Source organism: Amyelois transitella, chromosome 21 (assembly GCF_032362555.1).
Source record: "Amyelois transitella isolate CPQ chromosome 21, ilAmyTran1.1, whole genome shotgun sequence".
NCBI classification, from domain to species: domain Eukaryota; kingdom Metazoa; phylum Arthropoda; class Insecta; order Lepidoptera; family Pyralidae; genus Amyelois; species Amyelois transitella.
The window spans coordinates 3,553,675-3,578,224 of record NC_083524.1 but is presented as its reverse complement, the minus strand read 5'-3'; the positions used below and the strand labels follow the sequence as shown (position 1 = coordinate 3,578,224).

The 24,550-nt window shown below is 33.3% G+C and overlaps 1 protein-coding gene across 1 annotated transcript; it reads right to left on the bottom strand.

Moving 5' to 3' along the window:
- Positions 1-22,756: 22,756 nt before the first annotated feature.
- Positions 22,757-24,405, bottom strand: LOC106138798 (uncharacterized). The gene is made up of 2 exons (XM_060950415.1): positions 24,291-24,405; positions 22,757-23,741 (listed from the first exon to the last, which is right to left on the bottom strand). Exons 1-2 carry the CDS (start codon positions 24,327-24,329, stop codon positions 23,145-23,147), a joined length of 636 nt encoding a protein of 211 aa, XP_060806398.1. The 5' UTR covers positions 24,330-24,405; the 3' UTR covers positions 22,757-23,144.
- Positions 24,406-24,550: the final 145 nt, after the last annotated feature.

The following is a 24,550-nucleotide window of genomic DNA, read 5'->3' as shown; positions in this document are numbered from 1 at the left end:
GGCAGGCAGAGACTACCTCTTTCCACTTGCCACGATCTCTGCATACTTCCTTCGCTTCATCCACATTCATAACTCTCTTCATACAAGCTCGGCGGTTTCGGGTACTTTTGACCTGACCCTTTACCAGGACGTCCTTAATTTGATCAAGATACGTTCGTCTAGGTCTTCCCACTCCGACCTTTCCCTTTTTTTACTAACCAATAAAATATTTGCGTGATCTCACGTTGTTTTTGATGTGAAAATATTTCGTTAAGTAATTTAAAATCCAATTTTATTTCAGCAAATATTTATTCCATTTACTTAAAAATAGTAGGTACAGCTCCATCTCTTTTCCGCAAATGTTTTAAAAACGATCTAGAAATAACTATACTCTTGTGCGATAACTATGATTTAAGCTGAGTTATGTTTCTCTACACGAAAGTCAAACATCACTATCTCACCATCACCCATGGTTTACCAACCTTCCGGTTATCGTCGCCGAAACATGTTCGGAGTTCGCTGCTCTCGCGTTTGTCTCTAACAGAGCATCCTTTTTCGACTTCTCACTGTAGCCATATATATCCATATCCTACTAATATTATAAATGCGAAAGTTTGTGAGTATGTCAGGATGCCCGTATGGATTTTTGTTACTCTTTCACGCAAAAACTACTGAACCGATTACGATGAAATTTGGTATGTAGGTAGCTGAAAACCCAGAATAACATATAGGCTATCCCGAAGTTCGCGCGGGATTGATTCCACGCGGACGAAGTCGCGGGCGGCCTCTAGTTATGTATAATATTAAGCAATATAAACTTTATATTCTCTATAGCCTTTATATTATAAAGGCTATAGAGACGGCAATGAGGCCCGGTTGGCGAAACGCCAGCTGATAACCGACGGAGAATATTTACTTGTGACAACCCTGCTCATTCCGATATTACGGCTGCATGTTATTAGGCAATACTGGGAGTTCGCTTCCAGCTATATTAAGCTAGGCTTTCGCCGGGGGCTTCGTTTTCGTAAAAAAAAATATATAAACTTAAAATTACGCCGCTTGCCCCGAGGGACAGCAGGCTATGTCTCTTTCAATTTGTCACGATCCCTGCATACTTTTTTGCTCCATATTAATCACACTTAATAAACACTAAAAGTAAGATCAAACGTTTATCGTATATTTAATCTGACTTTTCACTATACCGAAAAGCTCCGTCCGTTGTAAACTATAATTCTATAAGAATAACCAAAATACATACATACATACACACATATAGTCACGTCTATATCCCTTGCGGACTGAATGGCCACGTTCAGCTACTTGGCTAAATAACCAAAATGTCCTTTTCAAATAGCCTTCTTCATTCTCTTGTCGTTAGTCTCTATTACATTCTCACGTCTTCGGAGAGGTGTGCCTTTTTGATCATGATCCAGGATTGAAAGAGTCAGGTTTTTACATGAAACAGTTTGAAACGCTATAACAAAGACTTCACTTACATTGACCTTTTCTCGCAATCGCTGCAGACACTAAAAAGGAAATTATTCCTAACACTTTCAACAGCATCGTAAAATAATAGGCTATTTGACTGTATTAAAAATATACATTTCTTTTATGTCATCAGTCTTAATATTATTTTTTTGGAGCGATTTGTAATAACGCGAGATAAAAATATTGCATTATTTAAACAAAATCCGTCTCAGAAAATTAGGTTTTTATATGCAGCTGTCACGTGACTAAAAACGAACGTGATTGGCTATTTCTATTATGACGTCAATTATCCATAAACAGACTGTGGATCGTACCGTTCCTTAGTGTTCGCTATTATTTTTCAAGATTTTATAAGTGTTTGATCGCTCAGGATTACTCAGATAACATAGGTATTTAATAATGGAAACCAATTCCGCGAAAGCTGACAGTCGAAACCTACCAAAAGTGGACGCAATAATGGTTGGAAGAAGAAATCTGGATTGTCTTCTTCAAAGACAATCCAGATTTCTATGCTGCCGAACTGAGGAATGTGAAAACATCAATGTAAGTATATCTTGGTAACCACTGATCTTAGATCATGATCTGAAACCACTTCTTGCGAATATTCAAATCCATCGGCATAGAATAAAACAGTTTCGTAGGAGATTTTATTGTTGTATTAGTGCATTGAGGCACTGCACAACGCACAACATTTATTCCTATAAATGTTGTGCGTTGTGCAGTGCCTCGTTTTATTTTTCATATGACGTGGCACAAGTTAAATAAAACAAGAGAAAATCAAAACTTTTCGAAACACCAACAAGCTTTGTATGATATTTACACGAAATTTACGTCACTGCATGCCATTGCCGCCATATTGCTAAAAGTCGCGTTTTGGCGGCATATTTGAATATTTCATTTTCTTTTTCGATTTTTTAATAAAATAGCTGTAATTAAGGTAGAAAAGTATTTTTGTAGGCCTCCTTATAAACAAATAAATACCCTAAGATAGTTTTTAGAACTTTGTCAAATAGCCTATTAGGTAAATGCTGCTTTAATTTATATGTGTAAACTATTTATGTAATGTATTACGTTAACAAGTTACTTATTTAGCTATTTTGTCAATTGTTATGTTATCAACACACTAGCATAATTTATATGTTTTTTGTTAAATTTTTCGGCGCTATTTGTCTATTTAATATGTAATTCTTATTGTTAAAATGTTGTAATGACTGTTTGTGCCAAAATAAACTAAAAAAAAATGAAGCGACTCCCACCTGAGCTCAGCAAACCTTTGCAGGAGAACCTAACCCGTATTGGATCATGGTTTTGCAAACAATATTTATACATCTTCCACTTTAATACAAATAAATGAAGCGAGCTATCCATTTCATTATTAAATCTGGAAGAGGCACGTGTCCACATGTGCACGTGAGTACAAAGAGAGAAGCCTCATAGAGTAAAAATTTTTATGTAGAAAGTGCACGCTTTATTAGTAGATTAAGAAAATAATCATATTATAAACCAAATTATTATTTCACCCTTAAATAACAGACGCAGTTTTACACCCGTGGGAATTTTCAGAAAAAAGTAACCTATGTTTCTTCAAATCATGTTGTACAGTAGCATAAGTTTGTTCGTTACAAAAATAAAATAGAAATATTTTGTGTGACTAATTTTATACTCATTAAAAATTTTAAATCTAGACAATGTATACGTTACCTTTGTCGACGGTTTAGAGTTAAGATTTATAGTTGACTTCTGGTGAAAATGGTGCACTGTATTTTGTTCCGCCGCTTCTTCTTCACTTGGCGATTTGGAAGCCGTGGTAGATTTAATACGTAGGTTATGTTGATACCTTGTAAGTATTACAGATATTAATTTGATGTACTTAAGGTATGAAACACCTTGTATCCTATTTCAAAAATAAATTTATACTCTACGGTAGTGTTGAGGAGAAAATTGTATTTTCACATTAGCTAACTAATTTCTTGTCCACAGAGTTTAATTAGTTGAAAGCCACCGCGTCCTCCGTGTTTATAGTTGAACCAAAGAAATGTTACTACAAAAGAAAATATAAGTGTAATTTCTTTTGTAGCAGAAGTTTTTTAAAGTTTGTGCAAGGAATAAGTATGAGTATCTTAATTATTATTTCTTGACAATGAAATATTGATAAAATCATCATTATTATACAAAGTCTTCAAATGCTGCTTATATTCTAACTCTCAAGACGTCGGAAAAACTGTACTTACATAATTAAGACCTATTGTACCTAACCATATTCAAGAAATAAATGATTATGATTATGAGCTGTGTCTGCATTATAAGCTACATTCAATACTTACCTACATGTTTTCCATCTTTTTTCTATGTAACGATTTATGTATTCAATACAATTCTAGTTAAATATTTTTCCGGTTTCTATAAGGTAGAACCTTTTTTCGAGTTTAATACTCAAATAATCATATTTTTTATATTCTAATCTTGTTCCCGTAATAATAGATGTACAGTCTATAATTTTCTTCTTTAGATTTCTAACGGAACCGTACGAATTTCGGAATCCGCGACTAGCATGATACGCGCGACAACGTTTTTAACACGCTATTATTTTACACGTTTATAAACTATCGCTGTCCCGTTTCATATCATAATGAAAAGCGAAACAGCGATAGTTTGACGCGCGATCAAAACGGCGTCGCGCCTGACATGCCGCGGGGGCCGTTCTTAAAAATGCTGAAACAAAAAAGCTTTAAAGTCTTGATGAAGACGGTACATGTTGTAAAGTTTCATGTACACAGAAATTCAGAAATATTATGATAAAAGAGACCGTAACATGTAGCTGAAAATGGTTGTAGAGATAAGATAAACCGAGCTAAGTGAATATGAATGCGGTACAGGGGTGAAAAACTGGCAAACGACTGACGATATCAATGTTTTCTACATCGAAAGTAAAGGGAATACTATGAACATACATACAAACATACCATCACGCCCATTTCCCCTCGTGGTAGGCAGATACTATAGATCTCCACTAATACTTAGTAATGAATACTATATGGTTTATGTTACCTTATTATCTATACTAATATTATAAAGCTGAAGAGTTTGTTTGTTTGTTTGAACGCGCTAATCTCAGAAACTACTGGTTCGAATTGAAAAATTCTTTTTGCGTTGAATAAACCATTTATAGGCTATATTAAATCACGCTGCATCTATAAGAAGCAAAGAAATATTGGAATATGTGAAAAAAACGAAGAATATTATTCATCCTTAAGGGCTTCAATGATGCCCAAAATAACTATTCCACGCGGACGAAGTCGGGGGACAGCTAGTGTTTAATAAAAGGAGGACACTGACTTATTGACTGATAAATAAGGGAAATGTGTAAAGTTTAAAACATTTTAAAATTTGGTAAGTTGTATAGTGGTGTACCGGTTCACTGAGAGAGGATTTCCCGAAATTCCCGCGAAAACGGGAATTATCGGAATTTTCATTTTACGGGCGGACCCACGAACGTCCTCTAGCTCTTTATAACTATGTAATTAATATGCTCTTTTTCTTATTATTATGGCAGCAGGCTTGAACACTTTGCTTTTCTGTCGAATAAAAAGACTATAAATTAACAATTAAATAATTCCCTCTTTAATGCAAATAGCCTACAAATAAACCTCTAAAATGAAGTTGGGATTAACTCGGTCAAATCGGATTATTTTCTGTTGAGCCGACAAGATTTATAGACTGAGACCTTAAATTTAGTGCTGATTATAAGAGGTTTTAAATAGTTTAGAGTTAAACACGTTATTGCATGTTTAAAAAGATCATATTGGGCATAATGCTATTTTTTATATGCTAACATACATACAAATTATCAATGTCACATTCATATCCGTTGCGGGGTAGACAGAGCAAGTCTGGAAAAGACTGATAGGCCACGCTCAGCTGTTGTTTGGCTTGATGATAGATTTGACATACACATAGTGATAGCTAGCAAGCTAAGCATTCTTCTTTTAGGCGATGAGATAGCAATCTCATCGCCTAAAAGAAGAATCCCAAGTTTGTAAGCCTATCCCTTAGTCGCCTTTTACGACATCTATGGGAAAGAGACGGAGTAGTCCTATTCTTTCTTTTTATAGAGCCGGGAACCACACGGTACATATACACAGGTACATAATGCCAAAGTTTAATAACAAGTGTTCGCTTGATAACTACCCTCATTACACTGTAATTATTGAAACATAAACTGTCCGTTTCAAAAAGCAATTAGCAAAATAAGCACTATTTCAGATTGTGTAGTTGTTGATTTTATGTACTATCAATACATTTAATGGGAACTATAGGATGATATTATGAATAAAATGGAAATCAATCTCATCACAGATAATATAATTCGTTACATAAGCCAGCAGACTTGAAAATATTCGAAGGCCACGTTCATCCGGATGAATTAAGATCTAAACAGTGACAGGGTATTTATTGCTTAAAGGTTTAAACCTTGAATTTAATTTTCCCTACGAAACCTTTTCCTCTTTTGTCTTCCGCAGGCTTTGGGGGAAGAGAAGCAACTGCTAAACATTTTAACCTTTATTTATCAGATAGCATCGATGTTTGCACAGCTTTACTAGCAAAGATATGAGCGTGTCTTAGTCAAATGTGCTGAAAACCACAAAAATTTTCTTTTCACAGAATTTTGCTTAATTCATAAATATCATCGATGGATGGATGGAGTGGTCCTATTCTTTTTTGTATTGGTGCCGGGAACCACACGGCACTTAGCTAAATTATAAGTTTAATTTATTTTAAGAAATATTTTTATTTATTATCCCAATTTTTTCAACAGTTCCATGAACTGCCTGCTGCCATTCCCCACAGCTTGCACCGTGTCACTCACAGCGCCAGATACAGCATTACTTAAACCTGCAAATAAAAGTAAGGGAATGTCGTAAAAAGCAACTAAAAGAAAGGCTAATAAACATAGAATACTTCTTGTAGGTGATCGGCTAGCAACCCGTCACTATTTGAACGTGTCTTTTCATCCTTTTCAAGTCTGTTAGCGCTGTCTTACCCGATATAGACGTAATTTTATGTATATATATGTATAATATTATGAATAAGAAAGTAAGTTTGTCTGCTTGTTACCTCTGCATAGTTAAACCACACATTCTGATGATACTAGTTTCTACGAAGTATCTTTACAATTGGTTCAATATGGTTTATATTTAAAAACATAGTTTTTGGTTATTTCTCCGAGTATATAGTAACGAAATTAAGTAAGACAGATAAAATGTGCCTATTTTATTTATTTTTTTTTTTTTTTTTTCTCGAATGTGAAATCCTTTTTACGGACAACCCCCCCGGGTCTTCACCCGGGAGAGTGTGGGACTCCTGGCAGCTAGTATACCAGCCTACCCACTAAAACCCCTCCGTTCGCCCTTCTTGCCATTTTGAGAGCATCATGGGATCGCAGGCATTTCACCACGATACCCTCTGAGGATATAATGTGCCTGTACTATGTGAGATGAGAAAAAAATAGTATAAATTTCAATCCTGAAGAGACTGAGATTTGACGAAACTTTTTGAGGAAAAAATTAGACGGATGTAAGATTAATCCAATCTTACATCCGTCTAATTTTATAGCCTTATACTCGCCTGCTGCACTTTTCCCATTTATACACTTAAATTTACTTAAAGAAAAGACACTGACTGACATAGCAATCTGACTGAACTTTGGCATATACCTACGTTCCTTATCCCTAGGGGTGAACTAACAGGGGACTGCACGATATTATAAAATCTGTAAGAATAATAAAATACTTGTTAAATTAACCTAACAATGGAAAAAGTAATTCGGCTGGTATTCCATTCTGAGACGTTTCTTTCGGTTCTTCGAATATTTCATCTCTAACTTCCTCCAGGTTGCCATCGTCATCGTCTTCTTTCAAATATTTTAGTACTTTTTCATTAATATTTTCTATAGGCTGTGTAGAATTGTCCTCCAATTGATTTCTTATTGTTGTATGAATATTATCAGAAGAATTATAATTTTTTCTCGTTTTTTGATCAATATCATTAGTTCTTTGTCTAAAATTAATATTTCTTTTTGATTTAACGTTGTATGTTGAAACATTTCTTGCAAAATTTACAGTGTCATTTTCAATTTCGCTTTTAAACGGTGCTGATGTAAATAAATCTGCAAATATTATATCGTTTCTATTACTTTTACTCTCCACTTGGTCTTCATTATCAGGAGCTAAGGTTCTAAATAGATCACTGCTCTCTTTGAGGAAGTCCTCTCTAGTAATGTTCCAATCTATCACATCAGTATCACTTTTGTTTGATAATAATAGAGCAGAAGCAGGCTCTGCAGCATGTAAGGTTTCAGTAAGCTGGTTAGTAACTTGAATAAAGTCTTCCAAAGCTTTACTCAACTCAATTATTTTCGCAATATCTGTTTCATTTTTGTTTTCGAGAGATGGAAAATTATGTTTGTTTATATCACTTGTTGTTTGGTTTTCAGATAATTCTTTTGTGAACCTTTTTTCTTTGTATTTCAACCTTGGAATACTGGTTTTTAAATCTAAATTATTTCTTACATTGCTTTCAGAGAAGGTATGTTTTAATTTGTCGCTTGTAAAATTTAACGGTGAAGTATTAAATATTTTTGAGCTTGAATCTTCACTATTTTTTAAATCACAGTATGCACATTGATAAATCTAGAAGAAAATGTGATGTTGAGTGATATATTATTTAAATTATTTACACGCATTTCCCACCTAATAAAGCATTAATTTATTTAGAATTAACAATACTTACTAAATGAAAACACATTAAAATAGCACTCATTTGAGTTACAATTTCCATTATTTAAATTGAAACCTCATGTATGTAGGTATGTTTTATCGGTTTTATGTTTAAAGTGGGCATATTTATAAATAAAGTACTGGTTTATAGTTGTGTAAATTGTAATGCGTTTATGTGTTGGGCGATTCTTATCAGACTGGTGATTCATAAAAAAATTAAAAAAAAATTGTTGCCTACCTGACATACCTACCTACTAACAATAAAAAAATACTTATGGAAAAATTCTGGCCTCTCAGAAAATCTCCAAGTTTAAATGCCAATGTAAAATATCTTGGTTGCCGTAAAAATATTTTCAAGTAATTTTTGGGGTAAAATAAGTTAAAATAAAATCTGATATAATTACTTAATATTTAAATATTTTTTTTTTACACATGGGATTAACCCACAAAATTAACAGTTATATCATAGGTTAATATTCAATTTTATATTGCGTTTAGTAAGTGCATATAATTTCATGCGATTTTAAAGCAACATGCTTATAATGATATTACAATTTATGTAAAGTCTTATTGGTAAAGTCGCAATACTATTAACAAATTCTACATTGGGAAATACTTCATAACTTGATATTTTTCTTTTGGGCGATGAGATTCATATAAGTAATAACAGGTTGCTAACCTGCCATTACTTATAAGAATCTCAATTATATCAGTCCTTTCGAGACTACTGGTCTGGGTAACCCCGTATGAGATAAAGTAAAATCATACGTTACATAATAGGTACGTGGAATTTAATCATGAAACTGAAAAAATGGTTTATGTACTTATTTGAAATTGTTTACAACTAAATTCCGTGGAAATAACTGGAATGTTGAAATTCACACAACAAAATATTTGCACAAAACGGCAGGGATTCAAACAAATCGATTCTCTACTAATATTTTACACATTCATGTAAAACAAAAACGGTACAGTACAGGATTCTCTCATGAAAATAAAAATCAGGTATCTGTATTTAAGCGATGAAAATATATTTATCTATTGGTATTTTATCATCTTCTTCGCGTTTGTCCCAGTTATTTGGTATTATGCCATTCTACCTCAGCTTTTTTATCAACACATACTCTTCAAAATTATATAAATATACATTCACCTATTCAGCTAGTTATAATACCAAAACCACCCCTACCCACTTAACATACAGAACTTGAACTCTTACTGTATAATTGTCATTAATAGGATAGTGACGAAAAGGATTCTTTTTAAATTTTGACAATAATTTGCCTAATAAAATAAGCCTAATAATTTGGACGAAGAAGTTGAAATTTATTTAATCTAAATGAGGCGATAAGAAAAAAAATTATTGTATTGTGAAAGTTTTGAATTAAGAATATTCGTTTGAAACAATGCGTGTTACCGTATTCTGAAATCAAACAAAGGGCGGGCGCGTTCGACCGCTCAAATGTAAATTAAATGATGAATAGATACGCGCTCGAATGCGCTTTGCGGGAACGCGGGAAAAAAAACATGGCCGCCATTAATTCGAGATGTAGTCTACACTGCTGTTGTTGCTATTTACTTACTTGCCATTCTATTTTGGGCGGCTGATATACGTAGTGGAACGGAATTTTTGGGTTTAAATACGAATTTCAAAGTAACACGGGAAAAATGTTTTGTAAGCTTTACGCTTACTTTTTGACCATTTTACTAGCGATGTGAACGATTTACTGGCATATTTTCTCGAAATTAGATAAAGCGATGAAAATGTTTAAAATAAAAATTGGATTAAATTCCCTTTTTGATATTCCCTTTATGTCCCTCGTAATGCTCTTCGGACGGCCATTTTGTGGTCACGGTCAACGGTCATTATAAGGTCAGAAAAATAATTAAAATTTTAAAGAAAATACAAACTTTCTTGTGTACGGATTTTACATAATTTATAGCTAATCAGTTTTAATTTTCTCCAAAAAAGAGTCACTTGAATTGATCTTATAGTGTTAAAACCTTGCTGTATACTACTTTACTTTTAAATAAAAATAAAGTACCTAATACTTAGAAATATGAACTTATTGAACAATCAAATTAATGAAAGTTTTTTTTAAAATAAACTTACGAAAACATTGCACTGATTCATTTTGAAATATAGTCGCTGGCACAGTCCTGGATTTCGATGTAAATACAAAATTGTATTCCTCCCACCCACGTCACGGGAAATGTCAGGCGTAATCCAGAAAATACCATTATAGTCTTACACCACCTGCGTATGGGTTTTTATATGTGTGTTTATCCCAACTAATATAATAAACGCGAAAGTAAGTTGGTTTGTTACCTCTTCAAAGTAAACCTACTTAATAAGTAGGTTTACTTTGTGTAGTACTTATATAAAACTTGGTACTATATTTATAGTTCAGACTTTTTGTTTTCAGAACGGGAGAATCGGTCGGTTAATATTTATGATTATTAACTGCATTAGGGCACAAGGCTTTTAGACTTAGCATTCCCCTTTTGGGCAAGCAACCAGTCACCTACATACCAAATTTAAAATTTCCAAACCTAATAGTTTGGTCTGTGCATTAATATGTTAGTCAATCAGTCAGTCAAGTTTAGTAACTAAAATCTCAATTAAACCATCATTAGCTAAAGTAGATTTTAAATCTTTTTTGGACTATTGCCTCTGTCTACATCGCAAAGTCTAAAGAAATGTCTGTGTGTGTGCGTGTGTGTATAGAGTAACCCCGACTAAATTGTCTACTTCGCATTTCAGCTTTATTAGAGTGTCGATACTGAGTCATGGCGCCGTGGTGCCGCCTTTTTCGTGTCTTCCAGCCAAACGGATATTTTCCGATCTAACCTCAACGAGATTGCGATTTTAGATGACATGGTAGTATTTTTAACAAACTGTTTCTTTATAATTTCATTTTGCAATGCATTCTCTTTTTGCTTTTTGTTTTGTAGTTCGTCTTCAACTAAATAGAAAAATTAAAACTGTATTGATATATTTAATTACCCGGGTGATTGCACGAAACAAATAATTTTAGTTTAGATATTGTGGATTTTGATCTTCAAGGTGATTTCATATCAGGTATTCCTGATACCAATTCACCTGGGAGATCAATATATATCAGTCAATAGATATCAATCCTGTAATCATAGGATACAAAAAATGTGGAATCAAATATACTGACCCCCAACGTGATTTGCCATTGTCTGATTTCAGGACACGAAAATGTGGAATTTGATCATCCAGGTGATATCACTCAAGTGACCAAAGTGGAATAAACCAAGGGATACTTTCATATTCAACTGATGCTTCGATACTGTAATACTAATACTCGTCTATTTAGTTTTCTTTATACTCATAGAGAATAGAATAAAAATGCCGCCGAAGCGTCAGCTTCTCTGTGTTTTTCGCCGTCAAAAAGTATTTATATGAAGGCAATTTTACAGATGTGCGAGACAGTGCTTCAAGAAACCTCGTTACAAAGACAAGAAGAAGAATAAGTTTGAACAGCTAACGAGGTCTTGTTACTTGTCGGTACTGGATTGGAATAATCGCATTGAATTATTGAGAACTGTTATTACAGTTTAAAATTTCTGTGAGAAATGTAACAGAGTTAAATTTTCAATCGTTTGTAGTTTTGCAGTGCAATTTTACCGAATAGATGTAAGCCGCGTTCCGTGCTCTGTGATTACAATACCTTTTTTTTCGTTACGTAAAGACAATGAACGATTGCCCAGCAATCTGTCACTATTTGAATCTCAATTCCATCATTAAGCCATACAGCCGAAAGTGGCCTTCTAGTTTTATCAAGACGGTTGGCTCAGTCTACCCCATAAAGGATAAAGACGTGAAGGGATAAAGATGTAAAGAAAACGTAGCGTAAGTATCTAATGTTGAGATAGCTACGAACATACCTAATGTCACGCCGCTTTTCCGGAGGGGCAGGCAGAGCGAAAAAGTATGTATGGATTCCACTTGCTGCAATCCATACATACTTTTCCGCTTCATTCATTCTTATCACCAAGCAGACAGGGAGAGTGTGAATGGGAACATTGAAAGGGGAAGGCCTAGAAAAACGTAGATTACTTGATCAAATTATACATTCTTGCAAAGTCAGGTTCAGAGTAACCTAATCGTGATGTAAATCCTAAAAGAGTTATGAATAGATAGCTAAGTTAGCTAAATAACTTTTTATTCTCAGAAGCAGCTGTGGAACCAACTAATTAACAAGTACGGCCCGATTTCGCCAGTAAACTGTTATTTTTGCTGAAACTTTCCTAACCCGAGCTGATATAGTTTCGAGGTAGCCACGCACACGGCTAACTTTCAGCGGTCTTTACCAAAGAAGTTCATCTTAAGTTTATTAACTCGCTTCTTAAGAGAAAATGCTGGAACGTTTCCTTACAAACGTACGTATTTATAACTGAATCCAAAAAGTGAAGGTTCTCAAATTAAGTGTGAATTGCAATAAAGAAAACTTAGAATGCTTGAGGCTCCGTCCGCGTGAGAAGAAACATCGTGGATATACATTTCCGTGGGAATTCTGGTATATCCTTTCTTAGCGCGACCCGAGACCACATGAGGAACCTACATGCAACATGCCTAAACCTAGCAGTTTGAACTGTGCGATGTCAGTCAGTTAGTCACTTAGAGAAGAGTTTTGCGCTGTATTTATAAACAAATACAGATAAAAAAAAGTTTGTTTAATTTTTTAATTTATTCGAAAAATATGTCCAACTGTTTAAATGTATTCGCGAATTCCCAGGTGAATCGCGAACGAGTTGAGCCGAGTTTATTTAAGGTGCACGTTGCACTGAAAGTGTGCCCAAGTTATGATTGGGATCCTTGGAAGACGGCGGGAACAGTATGGATATTACTCGTGAATAAATTTCTGGTTATAAAAAGTCTAAATGTTTTTCTAACCTTATTTCATTGGTTGTTATTAAACAACCAATAAACAACAGCGAAGAGTCTAAATCGCGTCTAAAATTATTGGCCGATAACGTCGCATGATTGGCTGTTGTGACTTCTGGCGAAATGAGTGTTGCAAAATACAAATACATTATAATCCCAATCTCAAATATTTTGTAAATGGGAAATATTTTTTATTGTTTGTTCATTGGTATCTATTAATAATCGATCTTACTATTAGTACCCCTTCTTTCTTTGTAAGCCCCTGAATTGATAAACTGGCCACCAATGGTATTCTTTCAAATCTATCAATCAATTAATTGTTAAACAAAGCCCCATGAATAGGTGTATTGTAACGGTCGATTATAATAATACAGAAGATTGCAACCTAATGAAAATAATTGTCACATAATATTTTCTTCTACAGAATAAATTGTAAAATATAATGCGTCGTATCCCCGTTAAACTCAACGTAAAATTTATACGGACCGAAGTCGTTTCTCGAGTTTCAGAGTTAAATAAAGTTTTCAGTAGAAATGTATGTATTTGCGACTAATGATGTATGTCATCAGTGCTGTGTTCATAATTTAAGCGCTTGCGCACGCAAACTTAAATTAAGTTGTAACGAGTTAACATTTCACAGTTTTCGCCAGTTTGATTGCGAGGCCGCAGTGCATAAGGCTTCCTTGCTCTGTGTTCAAAAGTGCCGGTTGTCCGAACCATTCATACTCTGTTTAATTTTAAGGAATTATTAATGGGAAAGTATGTTTGTGTGCGACGCTTTCGAAGCTAAACTGATTGACAGATTTATATGAATTTTTGTAATAACTTATTTAATCCGGGATACTTCTTTCTGGAATTTCTCACGAGATTAAAACCCTGGGAAAAGCTAGTAAATTTATAAGCGATAGAGATAAACTTAAAGTTTAGTCAAAATTTGTACAGATTTTTTTCTTCTAATAGAATTAATTTTGTTTTCGCTGGAATAATATGAAAAAAAAAAGATTTTTAAGTTCAACAATACAATTGTAGAACTTTACAAAAATTCATTCGCAGTCATACATTCTCATTTATACATATTACTAAGGAAGTAAGGCTATTCAAAGTAATCATAAAAAAATCGCCTCGAAAGTTACGGGCAGGTTTTATTTCACGGAATATTTTATCGCGTCTCTCGTCATCAAAACGTAATAGCTTTAATCCTCAAGGTGTCAGCGGAAATTTTAATTAAGTATATTTCCAACAAAAAAACCTTTCTAGTTCCGACGACTTTTGCGCTACTATTCCTTACATTTTTTCACTTCATGAGTTTAGAACAAGGGTTGTAGAATCAAACTTGAAAATATTATAATTTTAAAAAAAGTATTATATAACATAACAATTATTTTCTCTTTATGATACGTATTTGTGGTGACTCTTGAAAACACTTATCAATTAATCGATAAGAAAATCAGCAGATCGGAATGAAATCTCAGGATTTCGAACATATATTTTTTGTATAAAAATATAGATAAATAATTTCTTTCAATTCTTTAGACAGATCTCACAGTCTCAAAAGGTCGAAAGGCTACGTTTAGCTCAATGAGATTGAAATTTGGATAGTATAATTGTAGCTAGCTCATTGCCTAAAAGAAGAATCATATAAACACATCTTTTTGACCAGTAGATTTTTTTTTAAACTCTACACAATCATCCATCCTATGTAGTATATATGTATGTTTATTTTATATATAGTATATATCTATAGTCATACTTATGTATGTAAACTATATTATATGTAAGTGTATAAAGTAATTTATTATTCATATTTTTATTATTATTAATAACCCGTACATCCATCTCAGTTTGATCCGGAGGTTCGACTGGCAGAGAATGCCTTGTGGCATTAAGTCCACCTATTGTACATTTTACGTGCATAAATTTAAATAAATAAATAAACATACATACATACTCGTACATACATATAGTCACGTCACATATTTATATCCGTTACGAAATAGACAGAGCTAACGTCTTAAAAAAGACTGATAGAAACTGAAATGTTACATAAACTTAAAACAAATCATTACATAACAGAAAACATGAAATAAATGTGACCAATATTTTTCATAATACTTATAACGTTGATATTCAATAAATTACGGAACCCCAAAGTCGACGATGACTCCGCCCTAATTGGAATTATCTCGGTGCAAATTTGAGGCTTTGAATAATGACTGGTTGTAACGAGATCTCTAAGAGGATTGCTGGACCGACTTTAAATGTATTAAAGGCTGCCACAATCTATCTATATTAAAATATACTAGTCGTTTGCCGCGAATTAGACCTCGCAAACACTTTTTTTTGTGAATATCCCAAAAACTACATGACCGATTTTGATAGATCCTACAAATATTAAAATTTCATCAAAATCAGACCAAATGTTCGAAAGTTATCATGTTACAAACAAAAGTATAAAAAATATAAAATTTTAACCCCAAGTTCGTTGGTAAAAAGAACAGTCAAAAAGAAGCTTGACGTCGCGAAAGTCGTTATGCGAGCTTAAAAACCGAGGATGTGGGATATCGGACGAATTGGAGACAAAAATGACAACAAGCTGACCCCGGACCCCAAATATAGTAAAGGGTACAATCATTACAGAAATATATGTCTTTAAATTAAATGGAATACTTACGAAAACGTTGTTTTATTTCTAAAATTAATATTTACAATCAGCTTTGAAGCTTTTATAATCAGGATTCCACCATTCCCTAAATTTGATCACCGTTCTCTTCATCGGTGGGTTGTTCATGATGTCACACAGGGTACAAACATCACCAATGCCTTCTGTTTTCTTGTACACATAGTAGTTTTGCCATCTGAAATATTAAGACCTTTATGATCGATTGTAGTATGATTAACCCCATAAAGTATGGTTATAGTAAACGTCATATATGCAGTAGCAATAAAGTAAATAAATAAATTATGAAAAATTCTTATTCTGCAACCTTCGGTTAAGCAAGACAGATATTTAATTTGACCATCTTATTTTTAAGTTAATCGTTTCGAAAACAATAATATTCATGCAATGAGTTTCCAATAAAGTTTGTTTATTTTATGATGAGCTAAAAATAATTGATATTATTTACCTAAAATAATTTTCGTATACCGTTTTGTTATGTATCGCTTTGTACACCATAGTGGCTACTTTATCGGGTCTCTCATCGTAAGCATTTATGTAGGACCCTGGTGGTAAAAACCTGAAAAAAAAAACAATATTTTTATTTATATTGTTTATTATTGTATTGTTTTTTTATTGTTGTATTATTGTTATTTGTATTATTCTTTGAAATGGAAGCATTTCTATAATTAATTAGTAATAATGTAAAGTAAGATAATTAGATGTGGACTACCAGGATCTTTATGCACTATCAGTGGTTAAGACGTGACAATATGAAAAGTATACCAGCTTACCTGGAATAATTAGCTCCACCATAGACAATGGGCACGGTGTGGTGTAGTAACGCATGTAAAACCTTATCCGTGACATAATCTTCAGCTAGGGAGTTCTCAAACGCCAGGTAGAAATAGTATTCTTTTTCTAAAAGTTCTAAACAATCCTCCATTCTTTCTCGTTCACAAACCAACTTACCACACCATCCGAAAACATCGATAGACATATTGAGTTGCGAAAATTCAAAATCTAAATGCTCATACAAAACATTCCTTTTACTTTTAGAATTGCAATTAGACACAAACCAAGCTGCAGCTTTGGTTTTCTTTGTCAATTTCTTCTTAACTTTCTCTGAAGTATCATCCATATAGTCTCGCCATTTCATATTAACATTCGGCCCAATTTTTGTGCCATTCTTGTTAAAAATTTCAAAGTACGACCACTTTATGTCAGAATCGAGTTTGTAAGTCCACGTTAGGTTATAAAAGTCATCAAAAATTTTGCTGCAAATAGGATTGTCTTGAGCCGATTCCGAAGCGACGAATATGTAATTCTGATGAGGATTTCTAAACGGAGGATAATAATCCCAAGTGTTTTCAACATCAAACAATATAGCATCGTAATACTGCAAATCAAACAGCAACTGCTTATCATTAGTTAAAAAACAATTAGTGTATTTACATTTGGCCTCAATAAAATCATCTTGACCTGGTCTCGAGTATGTAGATTTATGAGAGAAAGCATTTGTATACTTCAAAATGTACTTATAATCGGTCGGTAGTCTTTCTGGAACGTCTAGAAGCATACTAACGTTCTTTTTCAATCTTGTTCTCATTTCTCTATTAAACTTCTTCATAAGTGCTGGCGTTCTCAACATGTAGTCTAACTCTAGTATTTCTTCATGTTGTCTTGACATTATCAAAGATTTTATGTACTGAATTATGAGTGTTATGTATGCGCAGAGTAACAATGCTTTGATTAATCTTGACATGTCTTCCAAACGATGTTTGCTACGTTAATGGCAATGAAAAGAAAAATGTTTACCTTATAGTTTTCCTGGTATAAATGCTTGCAGTTGCTTGACGCAACGTGATCATTGTTACTTAAAAAGATCACAAGTAGTTTTGCATTCCCTAAATACATGTAGTATTTTTTAACTTTAATCTTCTTCAGTTTGTTATTTATTTTCTTGGCTTAAATACCTACTGGTTGCGCTCTTACTAGAAAAGATTCCTTCGTCTAATTTAGGAGTGGGTAAGTTTTGTACTATGACCGAGAGACTATATTATGACTTTTTGTCCTGTTAACGTAGTAACAACAACACATAATCAAACTTGCATGATGATGCTCCATAAAAGACTATTACAACATCGGAGATGAGCTGGAGATAACAATTTACATTTTTTTTGTGGAAATGAGTGTATTACGCATCCATGACTAAACAAATAAAACTATTTACGAATGACGTAGTTGAAGAATAGCCAGACATATTTAAAACAAGATTTGTATTAAAATCGCAAACGAGAACGTTTGCGTTAGCATTCACATATGCAAATAAAGCTTAAAACGCAGGACACAGGAGAAAATATGTCTGCAATTATACTAAACAGAAAATTAAATATGAAAATCTCTTTGTGTGCAAGAGCGCGTGCTGTGCGGCCGGCGGGTAGTATGCAAATGACACAAATAGACGAGTGGCGCCCTCGCTCGCGGTGGCGTAAGTTAAAATTAGTTAGGACCTTTTAATACTCATTTTAATTATAATTTTATCTACATTTAACATATTTTAAGTAGGCTTACTGATGGTAACTAGTTTCATAAAATTACATTTAAGTATACCAAAATATGAGCGGTCAAACTTAAGGTTACAACAAAAAAAAACTTAAGGAAATTTCAATAACGAAAACGTAGAATATCTTTCAAACCGCACAATTAATAATTAAGAATATATGAAAACGATCACAATAATCTCTGAAATGTTAATTAAAATAAACGTAGGCCCAATTAAAAATTAAAATCCCGACCGAATCTAAACCCGCTTTCATGATTGCGGCCAAAGGTGGCTATTCTCAGAGTTACGCATAAAATTAAAACAATACTCGGGATTAAAATATTCCAAAGTTTGGGTTAACGCGGGAATGAAATTTAAACCCGTGAATACGATTTCGGAGTTCGATTTAATTATCACTAATAGGATAAAAGCAGCCGATGGCGCGGAAACCGAACTTTCTCGAATTAAAGAGTTTTCGACGAGCCGCTACAAGGTATTAAGTGGTTCTGAAAATAGCGTGTTTTAACTTTGTGCGACATTGTTATCGATAACTGTGTGGTCAGCTGTTTACTTTACAATAAACAGGATTGAAATTATTGAAGCTAGCAAAAATTATTTAAGTATTTGTTAATGATGCCTGCTATTTTATACGACTGGAAGAGTTTATAGTGACGTTTCATTTTCTATTCTGTAACTACTCAAATGAATTGTACGTTATAATGTTGGTCAGACTTGCTTATACGTCAATTGATAATATTAATCATGAGGAACAATTGTTGCACAGGCCTTCACTAACCATATAAGTTATGTGTTATTTTTAAGTAGGTACTTTAGAAACATTGTTAACAAATTATAATTTTTGTGTTTGTTTTTTTTTATCTTTGTCGTATGTTTATATGTGGAAACTATTGGCTATACAAAAAAGGAAACATTTTTACCGACGAATCGCTAAAGCTAGTTATAATTGTATAATTTGGGGGTTTATTATAAAACAGATCACACCAAAGCGACCGCTCATAAAGCGAAGCGAAATTTCAAATTCTGCCATCACAAGTCGAGAGCGTGGAAGCGTTAAATGAATGAACTTTTATAAGTTAGGGTCCGTTATACCAAGACTTTGCAATGATGAACAGCACCCTTACTTTTAATGACTTTTTGCTAATATTCACCGGCTCTTTGGCCGAAAAAAGTTGGTCGAATCTCGCGTTTTTGATTCAGAAAGTACTCGTTTACTTTGGCCGCTAATAGAAACTTTTTCGGTGTATATACGTGAAGTGCTTTATTTAAAAAGTTTCACTTGGCTGCTCGATGAAGACTGGTTTTTCGTCTTGATCTTACGAAGTAGGTACAGTCGTGCAGAAAAATATGATCTCACTGGGCGTTCAAATCAAAACCATGGGGAGATCAGATACATCAGGTCATTTAATGTTACGGATCAATATATTATTGTTACGAAAAGTTTGTTTGTTTATTTGTTACATCTTCACGCATTATGTAATGAATTACTGCTTGAAAAAAAATTGTACACAATTTAGTATTAGTAAATTAAAATATGATTAAAATAAATGCTATAAATCTTCCTCCGATAGTAAGGACACGATGAAGAAAACACTGTCAAAAAACCAAAGAAAAATCGAATAAACTTGAAGCAAAAAACCATGACAGCAAACTTACAGAATTACATGAAATATTCCAGAGAAAATTAAAGTTAAAAAAAAAACGTCAACTCAGCGGAATGTCGGTCCTGGCACTGAATATAAAATTATCACCTCCGTCAGCGGATTTAACTAGATTTTAATAAAAGGCGGGAAGTCCTCGATGGGACATCACTGGCTGCTCGTTAACGAATCTGTTTTGATTGAAACTTCAATAAATCTGTCTTTAAGATGATTTATGTTTTTAAAAGAACCTACTTTCGATTTGATTGTTTAAAAATTTTAGTAAACCCATCTTATATTATAAATGTGAAAGTAAGTTTGTTTGTTATATTTTCACACGTAATCTACTAAACTAATCTCGATGAAATTTCGCGTACATACGATTAAAAGTATGGAGAAGGACACAGGGTATCATAACGGTAAAAAAGGTGGCACTTAATTCGCGAAGCGCGGGTTAAGCTAGTAAGTAATATTATAGATGGTAAAACCCACACATATAGAATCGCGTAAAACGAAACACCCCGTTAATTTGTACCCGTGGGAATTTCGGAAAACCTTCTCTTAGTGCAACCCTAGACCACATAAGGAACCTACATGCCAAATTTGAAATTTCTGACCCAGCGGTTTGGGGTGTGCGTGGTCTATCAGTCAGTCACTCAGTTACGGAAGATCATACAGCAAAACCATTAATTAAAATGAATCTAATATATTCGATATATTTTGAAAAATTAAAATTAACTTAAACTTACTGATAATTTGAAAAAGGGAGATGTTAGGAGTACCCGTAATCGTCGAATATGCATGAAAAGAGTAAAGGAAGCGGGAGAGGTCTGTAAGGATCGTAGCAAGTGGAATTCCATAGTCTCTGCCTTCCAATGGGAAACAGGCGTGATGCATAACTACCAGAAAACAACGACATATCACATTCATTAATGTGTTAACTTTTGAACTAATTGAGAAACTGGCAAGTGCTGCTTAACCATTTGGCGTGAGCCCAAAAAATTAATTGGAGACAAGCGTTAACGGCTCCAGCCCGAGTGCTGTGTAATTAGTGCAATCGGGTGGAATCACGTTTAGTCGAGTGCTGGGCCGATTGCGGCCCTTACTATTGTACTGCGCGATAGATTTGAAACGAAAGTCATTTGTCGGAGACTTGCTGGCGAAAGGTTTGGTTTAAGAGTACCTACCCTTGACAACAAGATGACATGTTTTATCTTTATTAATTTGACGAAGTATTCGTATTGAATTAATAAGTTTTACATTCATTCATGTTTTTTTAATGTAAACAATGTGCATTCGTCCACGATTTACATTTAAAAGATCTTTATTTGTAAATTGTCATCCGGTGAAATTGCTGCAGTGTAGTTTGTTCCGCCGCTTCTTCTACACATGCGCTTTGGAAGCGGTACTAGTTATAATTAGATTTAAGTGATGTGACGTCAATAAGTGATACCTTGTATCCAATTTTGAAAATAATTCTATTCTAACATGACGAGACTGATGAATAAAATGAAGCAAAAGAAGTATATAGGGATCATGGCCAGTGAAATAATATAATCTTTGCCTACACTTTCGAAAGACGTGATTATATGTACGTACTGGTCTTTCTTTCGCCGTTTGACCCGTTTGTATCTTATCACTCAGATCATAGCTATAACTGTTACGCTACGTGTAAGTGTTTATGGGAATAATTACCGAAATGGGCACTCCATTCAAAAACCACAATAAAATAGGATTCGAACCTAGGAACGGTCGCGCTTTTAGTCGGATACATATATTAAATACTACACGACTGGTGCTCTCAATATGTCGTATGTCACATCATTTGCTATGTTATGGTGAGCCTGGACCGTCCTGACTAATCAGGATACGATAGAGGAAACCAGAAATCTGTGAAATTTCTTAAATAATTAACAACTTTTTATATTCATAGCGAATCCTAGTGACCAGCACAGGTTCCTTGGGAACCTAGCATTGCCACCAGTTGATATTCAATACATAAACATTCTTCAACATTTAAATGTACCTTTTAGACACTTTTAGTCAAAATTTTTATATCTGCCGGTTGACTGGAAGAGATATGAAGGGTCATGAAATAACTCCGCCATTGCAAATTATTTTTTAATTATATACTATTTTATGTAATTGTGTAATAAAGATATTACAAACACACAATCAATTGTAGAATTAGGAAAAATCCCAGAAAAAATTACGAATTCACATCGAGTTGATTCGATTTATCGTTAGTTATCAAATAGTAGGAGCCATTGTACCAAATTCACAAATTAAATTGAATGACTTGTTACACTGTAGTGTACTTAACAGCTCACAAACGCGTTTGCCGTCACTTATGCAAGTACTTGTATAGGTTATATTCAAAGTCTGATTCTGAGGATAATAAAGTCCTATTTTTTTATTCAGATATTCTAGCTGATCGACTTTCCGACGCACTAACGATAAGTCATAGAGAATTTTAAATGCATTTTGGGAGGGCACGTAAATAACAAATCCGTCAGCTTTTAAAATTTAATTGATTCAAAATATAAACACAATACAATAATAAACGCCTTTGTCAAGAAATACAATTATTTACAAAAAAAACGTATATTTCGTACGTTTTTTATTGTTTTGCATTTTCATTTCACTTAACAATTTATATAAACAAAAGATATTTTTTTTAAAACATGAATATTTGTGAAGTCGTCATAAGTTTTTGTAATTAACATAAATGATCTTGAAAAATAAAATTATGTGTCTAAATAATTTGTGTTCAGATTTGATTTTGTTATATAATATTTCAATGAGGTTATAGCACTAAATAAAACCATATTTTTATTAAAGGAATTTTAAATAGGCAATAAAGAAATGGGAAAGTACGATAGGTAATTTAATTCAAAAAACTAATTGGAAGAATCTTATCAGACTTAAATCTGACTTTAGATAGGTAAAAAAGAATCTTTGGGTCGGTTCTAAGTGAGCAAAATTCAAGTCAATGAGTTCTCAAAGGCTAATTCCGTTAATTAGTAATTATGTTTTTGGCGAGATTACAGCTACTTACCTACACTATCTACCCCAAACTATACAACACACTGTTTTTGAAATTCCAAGAAACATAGAGTAATCTAACTTATCTTTTAAATGTATGTGACAGTAGATTTCTAAACGTAACAAATACGTTCTTAAACGATTTGACTCTTTTGGGTGGAAACAGTAAATCTAAAATCCCTCTTTCTCTGTTAGGTTTATTTGTTTGTGCGTAAGGCGCTTCTGTAGTAATACTCTGTGGTATTACAAAAATTTCTTCTACAACTCTTTCTGTGGTCGTAGTAGGTTGCGGTTTGAACCTCACACTATTAACTGTACTGTATACAAGTGAATTTGGCGTTCTTGTTGTGGTTATATCAAAATCTGTTGTTATTACCTCTGTTGGAGTTCCAACTATACGCTCTTTCTTTTTCGTCATCAGTTTTAAACTATCTATATATTTCGGTAAAGGTGCAGTAGTAGGATAGTATGTTGTGGTTTTACTAGTACTGAATTCTACTAATTGTGGTGGGATTATGTGTATGTTGAAGTCTTCGTCTTTAATGTCCGGTGCTACGGCTGTCTCCCCAGCTATGAGGCTGCTGGTGTATGGGAATATGTCATGGAAATTCACGGCTGCATCAACCTTGCTGTACATAAATGGATTCATGTCTTCTATGGATTCAGCTTTTGATGATGTCTGAAATATTACAGTTAGAAAAATTTATGTAAGTATATTAAAGTTATTTTTATTCAGATCTGATCTGATTAAATATAATAACTTTACAATAGTAGGTAAAGTTAACTTACAATGATTGCAAGCCAATGTTTTATTAAAAAACAAAGAAAAAAATATGTGCGTATTTCAGGAAAATAAAAAATAATATTTTTATAGTTACAGTAAAAGTATAAATAAAAGACATGGTTGCGTTTTCTAATTATTTTCTTCTTATTTATCATTATAATTCTTTATATTATTTCTACACCGATTAATTGACATTACAAAGAATGATACCAGTAAATACTTAATACTCGTATGTTGAAATTCTTTTTTTATTCAAAGCCGGCAGTACAAAAAAAAGCAATAGATAACTTTGAATAAAAAGATCTTTAATTATTTTGAAATAATCTATCAATTAAAAGTTAAAGTTGCTCAAATATTTTTATTAATCAATAATTTTTGAATTAAATAATAATATATAACATGAAACAATTTTCGAGTATTACGCAACAGTCAAAATGTACTTACATAAAAGAGGAGGGTTCCAATCACAATTTTGAGTAACATTTTAAAGTGCACGTCCCTTGGCTCCTAAAACTGAAATAACTCTGAATACTCACTCTTTGTATTACAATAAAATAATGAGAATGTGCATGTTCTCAGAGATGTATGTTCTCAGACAGTGTTTATTAAAATATAATGAACGGGTCATTGTTCTAGCCGTTTGTATATAAAAACAATGTCATTGGTGAATAATGTTAACTGCATCTTCTCGATCTGATGATGTA